Source organism: Branchiostoma floridae, chromosome 5 (genome assembly GCF_000003815.2).
Source record: "Branchiostoma floridae strain S238N-H82 chromosome 5, Bfl_VNyyK, whole genome shotgun sequence".
Taxonomy (NCBI): Eukaryota; Metazoa; Chordata; class Leptocardii; order Amphioxiformes; family Branchiostomatidae; genus Branchiostoma; species Branchiostoma floridae.
This window is the reverse complement of record NC_049983.1, coordinates 13247986-13266341: the sequence shown is the minus strand read 5'-3', so window position 1 is coordinate 13266341 and position 18356 is coordinate 13247986. Positions and strand designations below refer to the sequence as shown.

At 38.3% G+C, this 18356-nt stretch overlaps 3 protein-coding genes across 4 annotated transcripts; 2 read left to right on the top strand and 1 right to left on the bottom strand.

Annotated features, from left to right (window-relative positions):
* Positions 1 to 128: 128 nt before the first annotated feature.
* LOC118415734 (voltage-dependent calcium channel subunit alpha-2/delta-2-like) lies at positions 129 to 6894 on the top strand. Of its 2 annotated transcripts, none has more exons than XM_035820517.1 (10): positions 129 to 189; positions 531 to 601; positions 962 to 1043; positions 1311 to 1369; positions 1680 to 1706; positions 2062 to 2084; positions 2198 to 2327; positions 3067 to 3173; positions 3704 to 3777; positions 4133 to 6894. In XM_035820517.1, exons 1-10 carry the CDS (start codon positions 142 to 144, stop codon positions 4241 to 4243), a joined length of 732 nt encoding a protein of 243 aa, XP_035676410.1. In that variant the 5' UTR covers positions 129 to 141; the 3' UTR covers positions 4244 to 6894. The 2 variants fall into 2 exon arrangements, with proteins under 2 accessions (XP_035676410.1, XP_035676409.1); XM_035820516.1 differs by having other exon boundaries at positions 3701 to 3777.
* LOC118415733 (uncharacterized WD repeat-containing protein alr3466-like) lies at positions 6363 to 11036 on the bottom strand. The gene is made up of 8 exons (XM_035820515.1): positions 10772 to 11036; positions 10420 to 10567; positions 9962 to 10174; positions 9533 to 9636; positions 8834 to 8993; positions 8195 to 8371; positions 7727 to 7808; positions 6363 to 7428 (listed from the first exon to the last, which is right to left on the bottom strand). The coding sequence occupies exons 1-8, from the start codon at positions 10859 to 10861 to the stop codon at positions 7383 to 7385; spliced, it is 1020 nt and encodes a 339-aa protein (XP_035676408.1). The 5' UTR covers positions 10862 to 11036; the 3' UTR covers positions 6363 to 7382.
* A 195-nt stretch (positions 11037 to 11231) lies between these two features.
* Positions 11232 to 18308, top strand: LOC118415732 (protein-serine O-palmitoleoyltransferase porcupine-like). Its single transcript, XM_035820514.1, has 14 exons — positions 11232 to 11393; positions 11851 to 12050; positions 12321 to 12483; positions 12825 to 13017; positions 13230 to 13273; positions 13437 to 13618; positions 13927 to 14033; positions 15306 to 15470; positions 15827 to 15927; positions 16085 to 16161; positions 16439 to 16502; positions 16816 to 16988; positions 17424 to 17531; positions 17683 to 18308. The coding sequence occupies exons 2-14, from the start codon at positions 11853 to 11855 to the stop codon at positions 17779 to 17781; spliced, it is 1674 nt and encodes a 557-aa protein (XP_035676407.1). The 5' UTR covers positions 11232 to 11393; positions 11851 to 11852; the 3' UTR covers positions 17782 to 18308.
* Positions 18309 to 18356: the final 48 nt, after the last annotated feature.

Here is an 18356-nt window from a genome sequence, read left to right as displayed (position 1 = left end):
TGATGTTTATAGCTATTTAATCTGCAAACCTGGGGCAAAAGGGCTGTAATTCCCCTGCAAGAAATGGCCTTAAAAAAGCTCATTTTTCCTGGGACCAATTTTAACCATTTTGTTGTTCCAGATCTTCTCGTGTCTTGCTGGATGATGGAGTTTTCATTGTCACCACAATCAGATGATCAAGTGGGAGATGTGAGTGCGGATCAACAGACAACTCTGTTGCAGATACTACACAATTATTATTATTCTCCTCAATAACTCAATCTTTTTAGTTCTGCTAGTACACAGATCAAGTATGAAAGGATATCTTTTAGGTCTCATAGTATGGTATCTTAAATACTTTTGATAATTCAAATATACCTTAAGGGCATCTGTTTTCATCACTTGGTCTCTAATCATATCCTAGAAGAAGTTTCCCTATACCATTATAACATATAGAGTGTTGAAGACAGTTTACGACAGTTTTTTTTTGTGTATTTCCTATAATTAATGTACATTTGCATGCTTAAGAATTTCTATCCTATTCCTAATAGGTTGGCAGGTTCTTTGGTGAGGTGGATGGGCACCTGATGACTGAGATGTACATTCAGGGAGTGTACAGGAGGTGTGTAACCTGCATGTTTCCTTAGTCCTTCACATCTGCTGCTACATTTGATAAGTGCTTCATTCTGTACAAACAGCCACATGTAGACGTAAAGTTCTACATTTTCGATTTCATCATCAAACATATGGCTTTATAACTTTCTCTACCCAACAGATAGAAGATTTTATTACCTTTTAATCTTGGAGAATGACACCTCATTTTCCATGAATTATTGTGATTGCACTGTTCTGCACCACTTGATATTGATTTTGGTCCCATAAAAGCAGATAAGAGTATCATCTGACATATCAACTCTCTTGATTTGTGGCATATGCTAAAAGCCAACTCATCTCATCTTACACGGTCCTTAATATGTTACAGGGAGGAGGCGTATGATTTTCAGGCCTCATGCAGAAAAGAACAGCCTAAAGTTGCCAGTGCGGGGTCGAGGGTATCTTTTGTGGTGAGTTTGACTAAGCCTCACATAAATGCTGGTGATAATAGACACAAAGATGAGGAATGTACACCAAGGCTTTGTAAAGTTTTGTAGAAGCCACCATGTAATCATAACTACTGAATACATGTAACATTACATATACATGTACCTACCTGTTGTTTTTGGTAGTAGAGCTATTGTTTGGTCCAATCAATTAATCAAATTACTATGCATACTTGCCAAGCCTGATCAGAAATGTCTAACTAATATGTAAAACTATGTGTAACCCTTTAGCCAAGACTGAACCTTGCAGAGGCCGTCAACCTTCAGTGGTGGACTACCAATGCAGCATGGTTTGCCCTATTACTGTATACAATAGCTCAGCCCATAGTACAAATGTATTCCTTTTACATAATCTGCCAAGCAATTTATCAAGCATTTACTAATTTACAATATATAGTAGAAAATGCATTGTAACGAAGTGAGGTACAAGCTTGTTTAATCAGTTTTCTTCTCAAATATTATTGTTTTTTATTGTCTTGTGTCTCCATTGATTTAGATGTCTAGCATTTCAAGTATAAAAGATAGTAGCTGATGTTATCTTTAGTAGTTGCCATGCTACCATAGCTTGAATACAAGATTTCATTTTCTTCTCCTATGCAGGGCCTACCTACAGCAGAATGTCTATGGGTAAGTTGTTTTGACTTATTACTGTCGTTAGTTGCTATTACTAGGATGATAACTTAATGACAAATATACTGCTTGTATTTCTCATCCATAACATTTAGTATGCCTATTAAGATGTGAATATTAAAGAGTCTATTTTGTGTCCTGGAAAACCTGAGATATAGAAAGATATTTTGATGTGAAATACTTTCAGCACCAAGGTCATGCATGGTTATATTATTTTTCATTCTTTTAATCATTTTGCTCATGTCTTTCTTACCAAATGAGTTCTATATGACTTTTGGCCCCATGAACAGACTAATTCAATGTTGGATTGTTATCATTAATTCTTATGATGTATGTTTGTTCTATCTTACAGGATTCTGTTCTCGACAAGCTCAAGTAAGTACAGATTAAATGCATTTCTGCTAAGATAAACAATGTTTGTAGCATTTACTACATAAAGACATTCTTAACACATTCCTTTTAAATCATCTTACCATTTGATCCCCCAGCCATGGCTGAGGAGCTGGGAGACGACAGCAGCATAGACGAGAATGTGAGCTGTGTCAGGTTGCAGCATGAGTACTACCTTGGGAACGATCGTGAGCTCTATTGGTCTACCGACTGTGGAAACTGCTCCAGGTATCTATAGATATTTTTACTTTGTGTTCTTTCAAATAGATCTACTGAATGCTCATATCACAAATTGTTTTATTGTTTCTTGTTCATTGACTCCTGTAGTTGTTAACATATCATTGCAACAACTAGTCTTCCAGGAGTAATACACATAATACTTGGACACATACAGTTTGCAACATACACACATACAACATGTCAATAAAAAATCATTAAACAAACTCATGTGCCATATCCAAAATCATCAAATCTCTCATGTGTCTTTAGCTAAGTCTCGAGTATGTTTCACCAGCTGCCGTCTGAAAATCTTGCATGTGTTCACAGTTTGCAACTCATGTGATAACTTGTTCCATTCTGATGATGCTCTATATGTGAAGGCTTTCTTAAGGCTGTTTGTCTTTGGTATCTCTGTTCTTAAGTTTCTCCGTTTGGCCTGTCTCGTATGATAGCTGTAATTGTGATTCATATTGGATAGATGAAGTTAGAGAATTGCTTACTCATAATGGTAACCATCCAGACAGAAATTCAGCACCAAGGACAGACACAGGCTATGTTCTGGCACTGAATAAAAGCACCAATGTGTCAACAGTCAGACACAATTTCATATGACATATTGAATGGATTATATTATTCATAATGGTAACAATCCAGAAAAAAATCAGCACCAAGGACAGACATCAAATGAATATCTTTTTAATTTTTTTGGTTAGAGATATGACTTAATGAGCACTGCTATCTGTCACAGAACGATGACTGCACGACAGCTGAGGTACAGCAATCTGTTGCTGGTTGTGGCCGACCAAGTATGCAACAGTTGTAACAACACACCACTCATCCAGGAACCACAGAAGAATATCCTTCAACTTTGTGGCAGAATAATTTTGCTGTATTTTTGCTTGTGGAATAAAAGTATAATCATCATCTAATTGCATGTAGTATTGCAGCAGAGACAAAACAAGTTAGAGGAAAATGAAAAACATCTCAAAAGCTTTTCACTACGTCATAATATTATATACTGTTATAATATGATGCTATTACAGGGTGGGTTTGTCAAGTGTGGTCTGCCTGATCTGCTAAATACCTACAGTAAAAGAAACGTATGATCTATTACTACTACTATCATCAGGCCCATGTTCTGTACCGGTACCCACCATTTCTAATCCTATTAATGAATATTATTGTTATGATTGTAGCTACACATTAAGATGACTACTATATCTGATACTGTTAAGTTCCTTACAATAGTTGTATGGATTAACAGTATCATGGTTGGTAGAATGTAATGTATCTATTCATTTTGGGCCTTTTCCTGAAATTAAGGCTGTTTATGTTGATGGTATTAAGATTTCTCTAGCTGGTATAACCTTAACACTTGTCACCAAATAATCCAAATCAATGTAAAGTAACACCAAGGTACAGGAGAGGTCCAGAAAGATGTTATGCCCATCATCCAGATGTAAGTACTTTGATACGATTCTGTGTAATGTCTGTATAGCAGTGTCTTTCATCACTGTTGGAAAAAGTGAGTATTGAAATATTGGGATGAGTCACATAACTGCTTTCATAAATGTACAAGTTAGCAGAGTCCAGCTCATAGTATGACTGGACAATGATGTTTGTTGAAAGATTCTTTTTATTCATAAATATTTATGATTATTACAACAGTTTATTTATTTTACATCATCTTGTTGTTGTATACATGTAGGTTGCACAGTAATGTAAAAATGTGCACTGTCAGGCTATGACATTTTGATTTCTAACAAATCAAATGGATGGTTCAATAATAGGAAGAGTTGTTTTTCTTTGTGCAGGAGGATGCCAGTCACTGTGGGGCAGCAGCTTTGGCAGCACCATCACTGTTTGCAACAAGTATCCAGCTAGGCTTCCTCCTCTTCATCATGAAGCTGTTTGGTGCAACATGACACTAGAAACCCAAGAAACAATTTTTTTATCAATGTTGCCTTTCAAATGCAATATTCATACTTCCAAGAAGATTTAGACTATGAATTTCTTACCTCCCAGAGGTAGACCTCACTAACACAAACAGTTTTGATCAGTAGATCAAAAAGTAATTTTGTAAGTAGGCCAGAAATAGAGGATTTTGAAATGCATCATGTACACATGTATATAATATATCTGATGATTGAGTTTTGCTAGAAGTGAGCGTTTCTGAAAGTTGAGCTAACAAGATTGCTGTATGTAGGAAACAAAAAAAATGTTTTTCAAGTGTGAAAGTAGAGAATCCTGGAATTTTTGCCTCTTAATGACGTCTTATTAAGGACAATATGGAATCCTGGATGTCTACCTCAGGACTCTGTGGTTGACACCGGCCCTCTTTTGGGCTGTACTTTCTAACAAAATTTGGACAGAGCACAGTTGTAGTGTGCCTGCCAAAGGGTTGGTCAACAACACGGATTTCAGGTGCTGTAAACTTTTCATTAAAACGATAGTGTGACAATGGCAGATAGCTGTATCTGATGTAGCTAGGAACAAATGCAAAGTAGAATGTTGCATCATTCAAGAGTATAGTCAGCTTTGCTTCAAGAATCTAAAAATTTACCTTCTCCGATAACAGGAATACACTTTAGAATAACTTGCATACTTTCAAAATGCTGCTGTAATTATAGTATTTATATGATAATGCTAAAGATCTAAGTGATATTTTGCTCTACAATGTACTCATATCTCGACTGTGCCAAACAAAATCAATATTGGCAAGCATGTTACAGGCCCGGGATGGAGAGGTTAAATGAATGTGAGTGGTATGTTCTACCATGTTCGCTTTGTAAATGATCAGTCTAGTGAAAATTACAAACTATCTACGGAGGGTCTGGATGTAAATTATGTATGGTATGAGCGGTAAAGTTTCCTGTGTGGAATGAATGAACATGTGGTTCAAGCCAGAAGCTTCTGTTTGCTGACGAAAGCAAATATAGAGTTTAAACGTGCAATATAGACTGGGCTTTGACAAAGGGGTGAATGTATTTCAAAGCAATAAAATCTTATAACATCACCAAAAGTAGTATATTTGGCAGGAGATTTTAAGATTTTGTTATTTAGTTGTTACTCTTAGTTGCAAAACTATGCAAAGTATTTATTTGGAAAGTATTCTTTTGTATTGAATTCCTGGTATATAGAGTTTGTAATATATAAACTGAAAGTTTATTGTGAGGTATAATGACAGTATGCTATTATTGTTGACATGGATATACAGATGAAACAGATAATGCTGCCATCTGACTTGGAGGAAAATATTGATAGCTGAAAGCTTCTGCGGCACTTTCATTACACAAAGTTTAGTTTTATGATACTTGAAGAGGTATTTTCACTATGTTAGCAACTGACAAACATTGGCATGTACAACTTTGATGTATTTTACTTGATACTGCTTACAAATGATCACTCATGATAGCTTTATTGATTGAACAAATGTTGTTAACCTTCTCAAAGCTGAATTATTAGAAGGATGACATATTAAAAGATATGAAAGGAAGCATTTCTTAATATTCATCCTAGACTGTGCTGCACTGATGGTAGTTAAATGTATGTAAGGTTGTCAAAATGCAAATGTCATGATGTGTTGGGATTTTGCACAGTAGAACTTAAGATATGCTTTACCATAGCAATGAGCTTCCAATTCTACACTATCCTTGATGGAGATCAGATTTAATGACTTTATAAGGTAAAATGATGGAATTTTAGATGATTTGAAAGTGAAGTGTTCTGTGTGTTAGAGCTGTGTGCTGTCCTGATGAAGATTTCTATGATCTGATGACTTTTGAGTGTGTTGATGGTGCTTGACATTATGCATAGTTGATTAACATGATGGTAGACATATTATGTACATTTATGATGCATTGGTTTATACTGAGTGAATTTATGCTTAAGGGAGAACTTCAAGGTAGAGTACAAAATAGGGCAACACCAATTTGATGAGTTGTTTCTTGTACACTCAAAAATGATTTTAGAAATGTTACAGTTAGTATCATATATAATATCATATTTGTATAAATCACGAAGTTTCCTTTTGGAGCTTTTTTGTTCACTTCTTTGTCTCCCTGTTTAGCTCACTGTTTCTTTCCCTGACACTTAAGCATCATAACTTTTAACTTTACACTTTTGTCATGAGGCCATTTATCAGTACCTTGTCATTTAGGCATATTGCTGCATTTTCTCCCTTTAGACATCTACGTGTAAGAAACAGGTCATTGGATTGGTGTTGCCTAGCTAGCGTGCAGTGAGAGAATGTATCATATCGGGACTTATCCAGTGCTCACATTGAGCCAAACAGATTCCATGAACTAGTTCTGAACCAGCATAGCAGAGGATTAGAAAGTGATAGTGAGGAAATCAGATGATAAGGAGCAAAGACAAGCAATTTGTAGGACCATGTATACAAGCAAATTTTTCTACTGAACAGTTCTGGAACAAACATGTCTATAGCTGTACAAAACTAGTGTAAAATACCAAACTGTATTAACTTTTTAGGAACAATAGGATTTTAAGTACGGATTGTTCTTCCAGTTTTGCCAGATTTGCGCTGATTTACTGATTGTTGGCAATAAATTCTTGAAGAAAAAGGGCTTATTTTACTCTCTATAGGATGGAGCTTTATTAAGGATTGCAAAACATACTTTAAAGTGCCTTTGCTATGATGTTCAGGAGAAGCAAGGATGGACTTCTTGTTAATGACCATTTATTTACACACAGACCAATGACTCATAAGCCCCATAAATAGTTTCGCTCGAGGAATACTACAAGCTAGAAAAATTTATGAAAAATCAACGCATACCCACTTACATATTGTGTTTGTACATGTACCGAATGTGCAATATTGCACAAAACCAGCATTATTGAAAACAAAAACACCAAACTGAAAGTGCAGTTTACGTGATGTGTATCCCCTTTGACTGGTAACAGGAAGTTATAAACATACGACATAGCCAATAGTATACTATAGAACCTAAATAAATTGGCCTTGAAATGATACATTACCCATACAAGGATTAGCTAGGGCAACAGAACTGAACTCAACTATTAAGAAGACAACAATTACTGAATTCAATGCCGGCTTGTGTAGTCACCCATCACAGAGGCAAATTCACTCCTAGAATGGAAGAGTAAATGATATGTATCAGTAATGCAATGGCATGAGAAATGAAGTTAGTTCAAAACGTCTACCACTGGTTTTGCCATTAACCAATACGGCCTTCCTTCTTTCTATTGTTGAATGACTGAAATCTTGCACCTGCATACAATGATTATTCACCTCTACCTCTTTTTTTGCCTCACTTGAAACCCGAAATGCTATCTACATGTATATTTCACCATTTTGAATCTGATTCAAGCAAATAGCAAAAGAGTACACATCTTTCCCTAAAGCCTCTTCCAAACAGTGTACTTACAAGGAGTTGTCCTGGACAATGCCATACAAGTTCCAGACACGTAGGGTTGAGTCTGCATGACCGGTCACCATTCTCCTGGAGCCTGGAAAGTCAAACAGCACAGTAAAACTTAAAATTGACCTTTTAATCAAGTCAGACTCAGTGGAAAGTGGAGTATTACAAGAAAGAGGAAGGCTGTACCTAGTAGTAGTACCTGTATAAGACCCTCTGTAAGTAGGATATAAAGTCTTGGATATGGTAAAAAAAATGCAGACATTTCAATGAGTCATCCTGGTTCTTGGGAAATGAAGGTGATTCAAATTTTCATGAGAACTATGATATAAAAAGGAAACCAGTTCTTCATTGATTTGGTATTTTACAAAACTTAGTTCTAGTTAATAACATCCATGCCAAAATCCATTCAAAAACTCTAAAGGTAAAAGAAACAAAGGCAGTGTAAAGTTAAAGATGACAGTTTTGCTCACATACCTGACATCCTGGAGAAGTCCATACACTTGATGGCAGCAAACCCACAGGGGTCTGCTAGCTTCCATGCTGACCTGATGGGGTTCTCCTCCACATTATAGATCAGGATATGTTCTGACTTCCCACCTACACACAGCCTGGAGCCATCAGGGGTGTACAGCACACGGGAGGCCTCATAGCCTGGAGGGGGTGAAACATCCTATGTCTGTCCTTGGTGCTGAATTCTTCTGGATTGGTACCATTAAGAATAAACAGTCCTCTAACTTAATTCATTTATTCAGTATGAAATTGTGTCTGACTGTTGAACGCATTGGTGCTTTTATTCAGTGCCAGGAGCACATCCTATGTCTGTCCTTGGTGCTGAATTTCTCTCTGGGTGGTTAGCATTATGAGTAAGCAATCCTCCAACTTAATTCATCAATCTATTCAATAGGAAATTGTGTCTGTTGACGCATTGGTACTTTTACCTGTACCAGGAACACATCAGGTGCCAGTTGAATTTATTTAGTCCTTGGTGCTGAATTTCTGTCTAGGTGGTTACCATTATGACTAAGCAATTCTCTAACTTAATTCATCTATTTAATATGAAATTGTGTCTGACTATTGACACATTGGTACATTATCTGTACCAGGAACACTCACCTACAGTGAACATGTGCAGGACTTTCCCTGTACCTAGCTCCCACACCTTAACGGTTCCATCATGTGAGGCTGTAGCAATCTGGATGTCTCTGTTAGCTGTCCTACGCATGGAGGCATCCTGCACATCTGTGGGGCTGGACCATTTCAGCATACGCACCAACTGAGAAAGATGGTGTTTTGTCAAAAGTATTTCTTTTCATTCGGCTCCCTAAAAATGCTCATTTTCTTTCAGCAACAAACTCTGCAAGACACAACTGTTCATTCATTCATTTCCTCTGGTCAAAACAGTATTTGGAGTAAAATACTGTAAATGCAGAAATGTTCGTGGTGGTTTTATGTTTGTGGTTTTTGCGGTGGACACTTCACCGCGAACTTAAAACAACCACAAACATTTTTTCCATGGCAGTAAGAGACTACAGTGCATGGTGCTATCGCAAACTTAAAAGGACTGCGAACAGCCCTTTTTACCCGCTACCTCAAAATTAAATCCCCACGAACTTAAATGCATTTACAGTAAAGCTAAAGGCAAACAACAAAGTACAGAGTGCTTACCTGCCTCAATTTGATATGTTAATCTAGAGAGATTGGTAATATGCTATCTCTAGATATACAAAAAATAAATGCCTAGACTCTAGCCTGGGGCTACATAGTACAAGAGCAATATCATGCAGTTGGCACCATGCCTTTTACAACTCCCACCTTCAAGTTGTTTGTCTCCAATACATATGCAACACCATCAGAACAGCACACTGTCAGCAGCTTTCCATCCTCAGACATGCTGGTCTTGTAGATGGTTTCCTCTCCTGAAAAAAAATCACCATGCATCAATTAATTAGCTCCATGATGGATACAATATAGTTGCTGTACAACCAGTGAAATTCAGATGTGATAAAGGACACCACTGTACTTTGCAATACACAGGAGGTATTGAAACACCTTACTATTGGACTTGTAAATCATTTCACCCCACCCCAGCGGCTTTTATCATTTTTGCAAGAAGAGAACTGTGTGACCATAAAGCTCAAAGGTTACAAAAGTTGACCACAGGCCTTAATAACTAGCGCTAGCAGTCATATCTGTTTTAGAGATTGCACATCCTTTCAAGCTTAAATAACATGATTCACCTACCAAAGTGTTCCTTGAGCAGCTCCTGCCTGGTCATCTGCTGTGTGTTGACGTCCCACACACGGATGCCATCGCTCCAGCCCGAGGACAGCAGCAGGGAGTTAGTGGGGTGGAAATGGACATTACGGATAGTGCTAGTATGGCCATGTAGGTGGACTGGCTCTGGGGTCTCTGCATTGATGTTTGTGACCAGGAGAATGTCAGAGGAGGTGGAGCCTGGATGGAAAAAAAGACTTAGGTTCATAACTTGGGCTAGATCTTTCTCTAAAAAAACATTTGGTGCAAAGTCTGGATTATGAAAGTTGTTACTCATTCACTTTGTCTGTGCATCCATCCATCGATCCATCCATTCATTTATGACAAATGTCTATTTTGCAACCAAGCATGGAAGTAGATACAATATCTTAACTGCTTTCAAAGATTAAACAAGAATTTGAAGACAAAAATGTGACTACCCCTACCTGCAACGACTCTGCTTCCATCCCTGGAGAAGTCTGTACAGGTACCAGCACCTCCTAGGTCAAAGGTGTGGGGAAAACTCTGTGAGTTCTCTTTGCAGATGCGCAGTTTGTTTTCCGTACTGGTGGTCACCGCTATGAAGTTATCATCCTGAAAGACACGGTCAACATCAGGACGATTTACTTCCCCTTTTGCTCCTCAGTCTCAGCTCAATCACTTGAAGTTCAAGTATTCCGTTCATTCCACCTTTATAATTTACTTACTTTTGTCACCGCTTACAATTCAGCCTCTTACAATTCAAGTAATATAAGTTTAAAGTGGTGACAAGGATTTAAAGTCGAAAACTTTTGTCACCTGTGGGTTGTAGGAACAGCTCCAAATCTCGCTGTTGGGCTTGACGCTGGCCAATGCCTCCGATAAGGAAATACGCTGCACCAGGGCCATATTCTTCACAATTTAAGACTCTCTACTACACAATACTTGCGCTTGCATCAACTTGGAGAATTAAAAAGTTCTTTCCGGATAAACGTCCTTGTTTGTAGACTTTTCGCCGATACGGAAAGAAAACGTCGTCTGCAAAGGTTCGATTTTCCCGCCTCCAAAATATGTACTTCTGCGCAGGGTCCCGCGCAGATATCCAGGTCAACTTTGGGCGATTACATTTTACTGGAGATATTTGACGGTAGATGTAGACAGTTGTCGACTTCGTAGCAATATTAGAAGTATAGTAAATAGTTTACGTTATTAACATTTGAAAAAGAAGGCTTAGCATTAACGTTAGAATTTTTGCCATCGATGATACTTTCAGGTATCATTAAAAACGCTCATCCCTGTCGTCTTAATGGAATACCCTAATTTTAAGTACAACATGGCAGAAAGTGGATTTTGGATTGTTTTGGTCGAAGCTGTTTTTAGAATATCGTCGGTATCGCATTACTCAAGCCACTTCTGACGATAGATTCGAAGAACTAGGAAGGTAAGGATTATAGCTAGAAGGCCATCATACAGGATAGCCGCACACTATCGCTGTTTGACCGTTTCGGTTGAGAATAGTAACACTTCGAAGCTCAAAATTCCTAATGCTAAAACTTGCAGAGCGAGGCACCTTGAGGCTTCCGGTTGAACCGGATCTGCGTGGTAACTGTACACCCAGGATTTATCTTGATGTGTGCTGATGTGTTGCACCTTTTTTCTTGGCTGTCTATGTAGCAACCTTGAGGCTAATACCCAGCAGCTGTCTTCAATAACGCTGGCAGGTTTTATCAGAGTGAAGCATTTTTTTCAATCAAACCACTCAAGAGTGTAACTGCTAAATCACTGTTGAACACAGTGGTCCAAGTGTTGAAGGGGGAGGGGGTCGTGCTGGTTTCATGCTTGATTAATATTGAAAAAAAATTAAATTAAAGCTCCTGGCATTTCAAACTACCATACAGGTATGGATGGAGGCGACTGGTTTCCAGATGGACATGATGTTGGCTGGTACCCAGAAGATGGAGATGTTGGCAACATCCCAGAGTACTATGATGGGTATGAAGGAGAAGACTTCCTCCCTGAAGACTACTACATGCCAGAGGATGCGGATTGGTACCCAGAGGATATGGATCCTTACGAAATGCAGCAGTACATGAAAGAGGTGATAAACATTGCACTTTTTTCAGCACTTAGACTTAGAGTGACACCTAACAGTAGTTATAGCATACAGGCCCATATACTGATGATAAAGGCTTACTATAATTGTCCCAGACAATGAAAAGGACCATTTAATGTTTCCCATGTGCCTTTGGTCTTTATTCCATGCGTAGAAGACTTGAAAAGAGTACATTCAATAGATTGACTTGAGAGTGGTGGCAATTATTATCAATGCAAACTGTGAACAGCTTTCATAAAAAATCTTCACCCTCAGATTTATGGAGAAGACTACCTGGAAGCAGCCGACAGTGGTGGAGGCTTGTCACACATGGACCTACAGGAACTGGGGAGCCTGTGTATCATTCCCACCCTACAACAGGGCCTCACCATGATTTGCCCACTTTTGCTGCTTTGCCTGACATTCAGACTATTAGAAGGTACTGTATCAAATTTGTATCCTTCTCTTTCTGTCTACACGGTATACATAGAGGTAATGAAGCTGTGTTACTTTGTCATTTTCCCATTTTCATGCTAGTAAAAATACTGTTTCAAAAAGAATAAATAGAGTATAGCATTTGTAGCAAATCTTCTGTAAATTCTCTTGTCCATTGAAACTAGATCTAAGACGTATAATGTTTAAGCATAACGCCTTTATCTAAAGGTTTTTAGCAGTGTCATTTTCAGCTGTGGGAGAAGCCTTCTATTGATGACTGAAAAAGCAACAAACAGCTTCCGTGATTTAGGGTCTAAAATGTCATCTGGCCTTGTGATTTCTCAGGTGCTTCTGCTTGGACAAGACATCTCATGTCGACAGGCCTGGGCCTGGCAACACTGTACCTGGTTTTCGAAGCTAACTGGTACTTCATCGTCACCTTCGCCATCACTGGTCACCTGTTGTTGCACCTGATGGAGGGTTCTAGGTGGAGGGGTGTGGCTGCTTCTATCATGGCGCTTGTTTTCTTACTGACATGGTACAGTAACTATTGTACAGTTATAGTAAATAGATTACAGTTATCAATCATTGTATATGGTATTGCATTTATTACAAGGATATTGAAGGGACAAATACAGCTATTGATTGGCACATATTTAACATATGTAAGAGTGTATTATCAGTGTTGCATTAAGTTGGAGGACTGAATATATTTTGTTTTGGTCTAATGTTTTTTTCTCTCTTAAACAGTGAGCTGTTCATTGTTGAGGCAACAGACTGGCACAAAATCAGAGGTAACTTCGGAATCCACTTATCTGTAATTGTTTTTGTGCCTGGAATCTTCAACTACATTTAAGTATCATTCATGTTTCTTTTTCTTGATTCTGTTAAGTTTATGTGGAAAAGTATTAAGTTTTGATGTTGATGATGAGTCTTTATTCTCTGTGTTTGTTATAGGTGCCCAAATGATTCTGGCCATGAAGATTATTTCCTTAGGGTTTGACCTTGACAGTGGGGTCGTACAAGCCACACCCAGTTTCCTGGAGTATTCTGGGTACTGTTGTTTCCTAGGGACGTCTGCTTTTGGACCATGGATCAGTTATAATGACTACTTACAAGTACTAAAGTCAAGAAATCTAGTAGGTCCTGTCTTTGTTTCTAGAGAAAAGTACAAATTTTTCACAGAGCAGTTTTTGTTTGCCTTCAATACTTGTAGGGACATTTTCACTAACATTTAAGTTAAACTAATAAATGAGACATGTCTTGGCCACAGCAACCCAATAGTGTGGAACCATTTAGAGGAAACCTTTGTATGCTATGAAAGAAGAAATTCTTTTAGTATTCAATTTCATTTATTTTGTCTTGCGGCTTGGGAGTTTGTTGATAGCATGAGGCACAGTATCAGTTATCATAATAATACTTGATCCTGTTGAACTATGTTTTACAGTCCCTTCAGTGGTTTGTGCGAGGATTTATGACCACTCTACAATGTCTGGCCTGCCTTACTGTATCCACCTGCTTGGCCAACTGGGTAATACGGCATGACATTAACAAGTAAGACAATACAAGGTTTTTAAGTATTCTTGTTGAGTTGAAAGTAACTTGGTGGCGACAAATATGCCAGTATCTTAACCCTCTCAGCACGAGAAGCCACTATCGTGGCTTTCCCATAGGACGCGAGAAGCCACGATCGTGGCTTCAGGTTTAATTCCGGCGGGAAATTCAAACTGACTACTGTGAAATGGGAAATTTGGCAGAGTCTGCCAATCAGGATGCTTGTATCTTTGACCAACCAGAAGGGATGTAGCATTTGAGCCCTGTTTCTGAGGCCTCCAGCGTGTGTTTTGGCTTCAGTTTTCTACAGGTTTATTTAGTAAATTTAGCAGAAATGGAGACAATTTGGTGGATAATTTTGTTGGTGGCTTACAGGAGTGATGACAGGGAAATCCTTGAGGGACAGCAAGGCAAACACCCAGCTGTTTTTGTTGAGATCAAATGAGCTGATATCACCGTGTCTAATGACTTCTACATGCATGCTTCCTTGTTGTTTTTCTTGGGCATGAGGAGGACCAGGTCAGGTCAGAAAGGTCACTGGTCTCAATTGACATTTTAGATACTCTGATACCTGTTTCTCTACCCAAGTCATAAGTAATAGGATTTATTTGACTCCCTGATATGTGGAGAACATCCAGAAAAATAATTTGCCATTTAGCACAAGGCATATTCATTATTTCAATAGAACAACTACAGGTGTGGGGAGGGGGGCACAACTGTTTATTGGGGTGAACATTTGTTTATCAACACTGAACTTATTTGAAATCATGCTTTGATTTTGAGTTTTTGGTCATTCTAACAGCATACCAGCATTGTGTATGTATAATTGAGTATTTCTACATAGTTTTATGATAAATGACACAAAAAACTCAGTCCCTAGCCAAATGTTTTCTTTTGTGAAGCTTTTTTTGAGAGTGTTGCAAATGTGTTTTTGAGTGGTTTCCATGACGATTGCTGTCCTCAGATTGATGGTATGATATTTATTTTGCTTGTTTTGCAAAGGCCATTCTGTGAGCTTTCCAGCAATATATAGTTTTCCTAGTCTACTCCTTACCTAACAGCTGTAATAATAATACACAAAAAGTACTAATTGACACCTGTATAGACTGAAATTATATGTCGTATATGGTATACAGGAAAAAAATTTATGACGTGTTGAGAGGGTTAAGCTCCAGATCAGGTTGTAAAAACTGTGGTGCTAATTTACTCTCATTTTTAGATACGTGGAAATACATGTTGATCTTATCAATGTTTCTTTACACCTCCCTGCAGATGGGTTACAGCATACCGTGATGCGCTGTCTTTCCGCTTCAGCCACTACTTCATCAGCTACCTGTCAGAGATGACCTGTGTGGCATCAGGGGTGGGGGTCACAGAGAAGGGAACCACCAGGGAGGGGGAGGGGACTGACCAGGAAGAGGAAGAAGATGTAAAATGGTATGTGAGTCTTGACTAACATGTTGTAGTAAGGGATGGCAGCAATTGTAACAAGAAGTCAAAGATGTCGTGCCCGATTTCACACATTACGTGCAAAACTCTTGGACACATGCCGTCATTGGGTATTTGACGTTTTGGCCATGTTCCAATGTTTACATCCTACCAGCCTACACAAGAAAGTTGGCCATCTCAACCTTTTTGTCCTAACAGTCTCTGGTTACAACTCAGCCCTGGACCCAAGGTAGCAGAAACAAACCTGGACACATGGCAAGACAAACAAACAGGTTGAAAGAATTACCTTCATTTTGACAAAGGTAAACCATGTAATCACCCTACCCATTATGATTTTATTTCAGGGACCTGAGAGTGGCCCGTCCGTACCACATTGAGCTGCCTCGCTCCTTGGTGGAGGTGGTAACCAACTGGAACAGACCCATGCACCACTGGCTCAAAACTTGTAAGAATTTTTTTTCTTTCTTTTGAAGATATCAATAGAAAACTACTGTCATTTCTTTGAAAGCTGTAGAAACACAAACTAGTAGAAGGACTGGTATGTGCAAAAATGTATCCTACATGTATACTAAGACTTATACATGACTTAATGTTTTTGTCAGATGTCTTCAAAACTGCAAAACCACTAGGTGCCTTTCCTGCCATCATCCTGACATATGCAGCAAGTGCAATATTACATGTGAGTTCCATTGTTTGACACCTCACAGATATTTGAAACTTGTTTTAAGGCTCACAAGTGCAATGTACACTGCAAATATGTGCAGTGATGTTTGTCGATTTGCATATCATAAATCACTATGATAGGCAATTATATTTTAAATCTAATTACAGAAAATAATATAGTAAATCAAGTACATTGGATTTTTACATGTAACGTTATAGGAAGTGAATAGAATTCAATATCATGTTTGTAGCATATCCATTGAAATGTCATTCATATGTGTTTTCACTTCCAGGGCCTTAATTTCCAATTGGCAGCAGTCTTACTGTCACTTGGATTCTACAGTTATATAGAGCATGGTATGTCTTCTTCACATCCATGTAATATATTTGTACATGCTTTTAAGTACATTCTGAATTCTGACATCTGTATAATTTGTTTCATATTTTGATTTTTCCTGATGTTTGTTTGGCAATGTGTTTGCATGCTGACCACAGAGCAACAAGTGGTGTATGTTTAAATGCTGTTATAGAAATGGTTGTAACATTTAATTTAGATATCCCAGGTAAAAGAATACCTTTGGAGGGAAAAGAGCCAGTTATTCTTTACCAGTTATGTTTTGTGCTGTGGTTTTGCACTCTTGTCTGACTACTACCACTTGGCATATTTCAGTATTACGACAGAGACTAGCTGACATCTTCAGTGCCTGTATCCTTGCCAAGCGGTGTAAGCCAGACTGTGGCCACAGGAACCGACCAAACTGGACAGGCTGTGTCGGGCTACAGCTCAGGAGAGACTTCTGGAAGCAAGACTGGGGCAATCTCATCAGCATAGAAGATGCAAAGGTAAAAGAAGTCTTGATTCCCTCCTTTTGTGTCATTCTGTATATAGAGTCTTCAGTACATTCTATGCTGTTAGTGAATTGCATACTGTTTGTACAAGGTGAACCAGTATGCAAACTTTGCTTTCTCTGTCATGAGTCTGCAGAATAGTGTTATTGTAGAAACAGTTACATGTCTTCTTCAGACCAGTTACATACTGTAAATGCAGAAATGTTCGCGGTGGATTAATGTTCGCGGTTTTCGCGGCGGCCACTTCACTGCGAATTTAAAACCACCGCGAACATTTTTCCATAACAGTAAGAGACTGCAGTGCATGGTGCTACCGCGAAATTAAAACCACTGCGAAAAGTCACCCCAGCGGACTTTTAAGTTTAAGTTTAAAAATGCATTTACAGTACTCTGGTTCTATTAACCATTGTGATCTGATTTCTTCCTCAGACCTGTATCTGTGTAGGCCTCACCAACCTGTGTTTCTGCCTGCTGGCCATGTTTCACCTGGCTTACCTGGGTGTCATGTTTGACAGCAGCTCAGATGTGGAGGAGGAGGTCAGTTTTATTCACATCAACTGTTTTATACCTACATGTACATGTATCCTTCAGTACTTTTTTTAGGTAGACCACCCGTATACAACACTTTACTTGCCTGAGTACTAGAAATCTATGACCTTCAAATTCATCCATTTTCTTCTGTCCACAGGGTTACACCATGAGCCACACCCTGCAGAAGTGGGCCCAGCTGGACTATGCCAGCCACTGGGTAGCTGTGGGGTCATTTGTCTTCTACAAACTTATATAAACACTGAAACATCAATCAACTGTTGTGCCTTAACATGCAAGTCAGCCATGGTTGTTATTTATATACCCAGAGGGGAGATTATATTTTGTACCGAAAACGTTTTTAGATATGATCATTGGAGTTCATTGTAGCTAGAGAATATTGATAGACAGGAGCTTGGAGAATGGATGGATTGACAGACAGACTAATTTTTTTTATATTCTTATAGTTATCTGTGTAAGACTATATATATTTCATTTTGTAGTGTTAGTTGGATGTATTCATGCAACACAAATCATTGCAGCAATGTTGTCAAGATTGTGCATTGTAAAGGAGTACAGATTGAGCTTTCATCAATCATGTCACAAAATGTGAAAAGGAAGTGACCGTAGTACTCAATCTTCCAAACTTCTTTTACTTCCAGATGATATTTCTCTAAATGTGAACTTATCTGTATGTTTAGCTGCTTTTAAGGTTTATTCTTGATAGTTTCACTTTCTTTTCTATGTTGTTAGAGGCAAAAATAAAATTTTTGACACTCTTCATTAGATTTAGAGTTCTACTATTCCTTTAAAGTATTTAATTTTCTTGTAGCT